Source organism: Tasmannia lanceolata, unplaced genomic scaffold (genome assembly GCF_043159265.1).
Source record: "Tasmannia lanceolata isolate RefF3 unplaced genomic scaffold, GAP_Taslan_0.1 ptg000013l, whole genome shotgun sequence".
NCBI classification, from domain to species: Eukaryota; Viridiplantae; Streptophyta; class Magnoliopsida; order Canellales; family Winteraceae; genus Tasmannia; species Tasmannia lanceolata.
The window spans coordinates 16,351,144-16,355,158 of NW_027518690.1; the positions used below are offsets into that span (position 1 = coordinate 16,351,144).

Here is a 4,015-nt window from a genome sequence, read left to right on the forward strand (position 1 = left end):
TGAAAGTGATGTAAGTGTGTGCAATAAGTTCGCGCAATCTATGATGCCTTCAGGTTTTGTTAGATTAAGTTTGAGTAAATGTGATGAGAAAATAAAGCATACAAACTAATCTAACAAGCATAAAAGAGATAGAGTTTTCATGAGCCAGTTGAAATAGATTCAAATGAGTTATTCTTTGGAATTGTAATGAAGTTAGGTAATCCCCAGCAGAGTCGCCAGTCTCGGTGTGTTCTTTCTTGTCTTGCACTTTCATTATTGTTTTTGGTTTGACGTTTCATTTTGCTTTCAATTATATTTGCACTAACCAAATATTTAATTAAGTGAAGAAAAATTCCAATTAGGGTTCATAGGTAATTTTTTAAAAAGGGCTAATTTAGTGTTAAAATCAATTCACCCCCCTCTTGAGTATTTCACTTTCCAGTAGTCGATTAGGACAAGTCAACTTGGGAAATGCTCACAAAATCTGAGGATTGTTGGTTGTCTACTTCACTTCTTTGTTTGATTATAAACATCCTTTCAAATCCCATAACATATCACCTCAAATACATGCAACATATCACCTCAAATACATGCATATCGCCGCAAACATCCAAACGGTTTAGATCATTAAACAAGTGGTTCAAACATATGCTTCTGCCACCATTATTTTTCTTTTAAAAACTAGGCATAATGTCTCCTCTAACTATCTTATAATTCTGCAAGACTGTGCCGATGGTTTTCGTCTATTCGTAATGGAGAATATTTCAGTTTTGCATCCATTATTTAGCCATGAGTCCCTTCTAGGCTACAATAAATGGATATTACCCCTCATTCCTAACCCATTCCAAAACAGGTTCGCTCATGCCAAAGGGAGCAACCACAATTAGCGATTGGTCCACTAATTCATGCAAGGAAACTTGCATGTGGGTTTCCCTTCAGTATCTAATAACCTTGCTTTAATGCGTCCATAATTGAACTCTATAGACTAATTCTAAAAATACTATCTTAACACGTGCATCCCGCACAGGCATTCAGCTAATTTCAACAATTTCATAAAATAAAATAAAATTCCAAACAGCTTCAAAATTTGATTATCAATTAAAATTGCTAATCATGTGATAACCCAAATCTTCCAATCAGCTACAATAGTGGTAATATTTCTACATTCTCATCCTTGAACTAAAAAAAAAAAAAATGAAATAATGACAGAATTCCTCACATGCATGCCAATATTTCAACAACAGTTAAAAACAAATGAATGAGAAAAGTAATCGTCCATTCAAAAAAGAAAAGAAAAGTTAGGGTTATTTGGGATCCTTACCTAGACAGAACCTACGATGATATTGTTGATTGGAATAAAGATCAGCTTCACGAAAAACCCTACAAATCCCATCACAACGAACCCGATCGCAGTACGAAACGCAACTTTCGTGAATTCTACACCGTATTGAGCGATTTCAAAACCAAATCGAGGAGGGAAAAAAATAAAAAGATTAACGAGAGATTTTAAATTTCGAAGATCCACATGATATTTCGAAGATTTGATCAAAAAATTCAAAAAAAAAAAGAATAATCGATAGAAAGAGCGATCGGACTGTAATTTTACCTTTCCGATCTGGTTTGTGGCATCTCTTGACGAGGCGGTAGCTGTCCTTGGCGAATTCTCTCAAAGGATCGACCACTGAATCTATGGCATCCATTTTCAGAAGGAGGAGAAGAAACCCTAGATCTGAGAGGAGAAGGAGAAATTTGAGAATTGTATGACTATGTAAAGAAAGAAGCCTTATGTTGACGCGTTTTATAGTAGTTTGACGCTATTTACCACAAACTCCCTACTTTTTTCACTTATTTAAGAGAAACTCCCTTTGATTTTTCTGACTAGATGACTCAGTATGAGACATTATATCAAGAGAGATGATAAATTCGCTTTCTCTGTAGGATAGTTTGCACCACTTTAGGCGTTAAAGTCTGCCACATTCCCTCCTTTACAGTGGTGCGAATTATCCCACAGAGGGTGCGAATTTATCACCACCTATATCAAACGTTGCGTTGGATTATCGAAATACGTATCCTAAATTCGAATTTATCACCACCTATATCAAACGTTGCGTTGGATTATCGAAATACGTATCCTAAATTCCTAATCCGATTCGTATTTCTATTACCTTAACACGAACGGGGAAAAAATAAATTAGTTATTTTAATTTTTTTAAAAAATAGGAAGTCTAAACTGAAGGGAACCCTCGCAAAAAAGAGGTGAAAGGGCTCCCCCAATGGCTGCAAATCACCATCATGTTTGACTTTTCGGCAGTTATTAATGCATGATGGGGATGTGCAGCCAATGGGAGAGCCTTTCACCTCTTTTTTGCAAGGGCTCCCTTCAGTCTAGAATTCCTCTAAAAAAAATTCATTAATTTTTTTTTCTCAGTTGGGCAAAATAAAAATATCATGTATTGGGTCTAGGGGTGCAACTTGGGTCGGGTTGCATAGGGTTGCAGCCAACCCTAGCCCAACCCGAGATAGCATTCCCTCAATCCTAACTCGACCTAACTTGGACCTCAGGTCGAGGATGGTCAACCATCTAACCTGTATTTTTTTTTTTCCAAATCGAGCCAGGTTTGAGTTGGGTTGGGTTTGGATTCTCCTAGGGCAAACAGAATAGTACAAGAAAAAACAAAGCACAGAGAAAATCACAATTAAATTAGAGGACGGAGGCTGGGTTCAAGTTGGGTCGGGTTGCCAAGGCCTCAACCCTAACCCAACCCGAAATTAAATCGGGTTGGCTTTTCCCAACCCAACATAAGGAAATGCCAACCCAAGCAAGTTAAAACCGTCTGTTTCGAGTTGAGTTTGACCCAAGTTGCACCCTTAATTGGGGCAAGAAAGGATGACCCTAAGCCGTTTGGATACGTGGATTTTAGAATCTAGGATTTCTTCAAAATTGTAGATAAGATGCAAGAGAGGAAGCGGACCATCCGTCGTTTTCTGATTCCTTGCCCTTCTTCCGTCAGTGAGAGAGCAACAGATCATCCCATGTTTCCATGTTTTAGAAATCGCAGGATGTGGGAGACATTTCAAAAACCTGGATTTCTTACCTAAAATCCAAGAAACGCTGTCGGAAGAGCACACAGCAGCTTGATGGTGAACCCTCTTGTACATTGCTTTCAACCTAAAACCTGGATTTTAAAATCCGCGTATCCAAATGGCCCCAATATGGAAGCAATGGTTGGATGAGAGTTGTGCTACGATGACAACTCATCATATATATCAATATTGGACGGTTGAGGGGCACAAAATTGGATGATCTTAACCATTCATTTTTTAAGAATGGACTTTCAAGGAGGTTTCTCTACCGTGCCATTCATTTTACACAGAACATATTGGACGGTTAGGATCATCCTACTGAAAAAAAATTGAGCCGAGGAGGAACAAATGAATGGTTTAGATCATCAAATTATGTGAGCCCCACTCTCACAAGTCGAGTGAAGCGTAAAAAAATACAGATAAAAACTAGGGCACAGGTCTCTCTCTCTGCCCTTAAACGGAAAAGAGAGAAGAGGAGCAGCAAACAAGTCTCTTCCAAGGGAAACTGGAGGGAAAATACAGTAGAAAATGGTAAACCCATTACCTCAGTTGCATCAATTTCATTCTTGATACATTTATATGTTTGAAACCCATGAAAGATTTTGTTAATTATTTGTCTTTTCCATATTAAAACTCATGGATTTTGGTCTTGATCTTCTTCCAACAATGGGCAGCTTTTCATGAACAAAACATCTTTTTGGGTGCAATGGATCATTGAAGAGCAATCAAGGATCTACAAAGAGCATCAAGCTTTCAAGAAGAAGCCAAGCTATTCAATCTTCACTTCTTGTATAGGTGGCTAGGGCATTCCTTTTTTAATTCCCTAGAGAACAACCGCTTAGAACTCGGCGGAGAAGGAGAGTCTTTGTAAAGGTGTAAGGGCATCCTCATTTAATATCCCTTGGAAGTGTAACCGCCTCGGAGCCGGGCATCGTGGAGGTCTCCAATAGTG

The 4,015-nt window shown here is 38.3% G+C and overlaps 1 protein-coding gene across 1 annotated transcript; it reads right to left on the reverse strand.

Moving 5' to 3' along the window:
- Positions 1-1,300: 1,300 nt before the first annotated feature.
- On the reverse strand, positions 1,301-1,679 carry LOC143890863 (protein transport protein Sec61 subunit gamma). Its single transcript, XM_077395544.1, has 2 exons — positions 1,586-1,679; positions 1,301-1,416 (listed from the first exon to the last, which is right to left on the reverse strand). Exons 1-2 carry the CDS (start codon positions 1,677-1,679, stop codon positions 1,301-1,303), a joined length of 210 nt encoding a protein of 69 aa, XP_077251659.1.
- Positions 1,680-4,015: the final 2,336 nt, after the last annotated feature.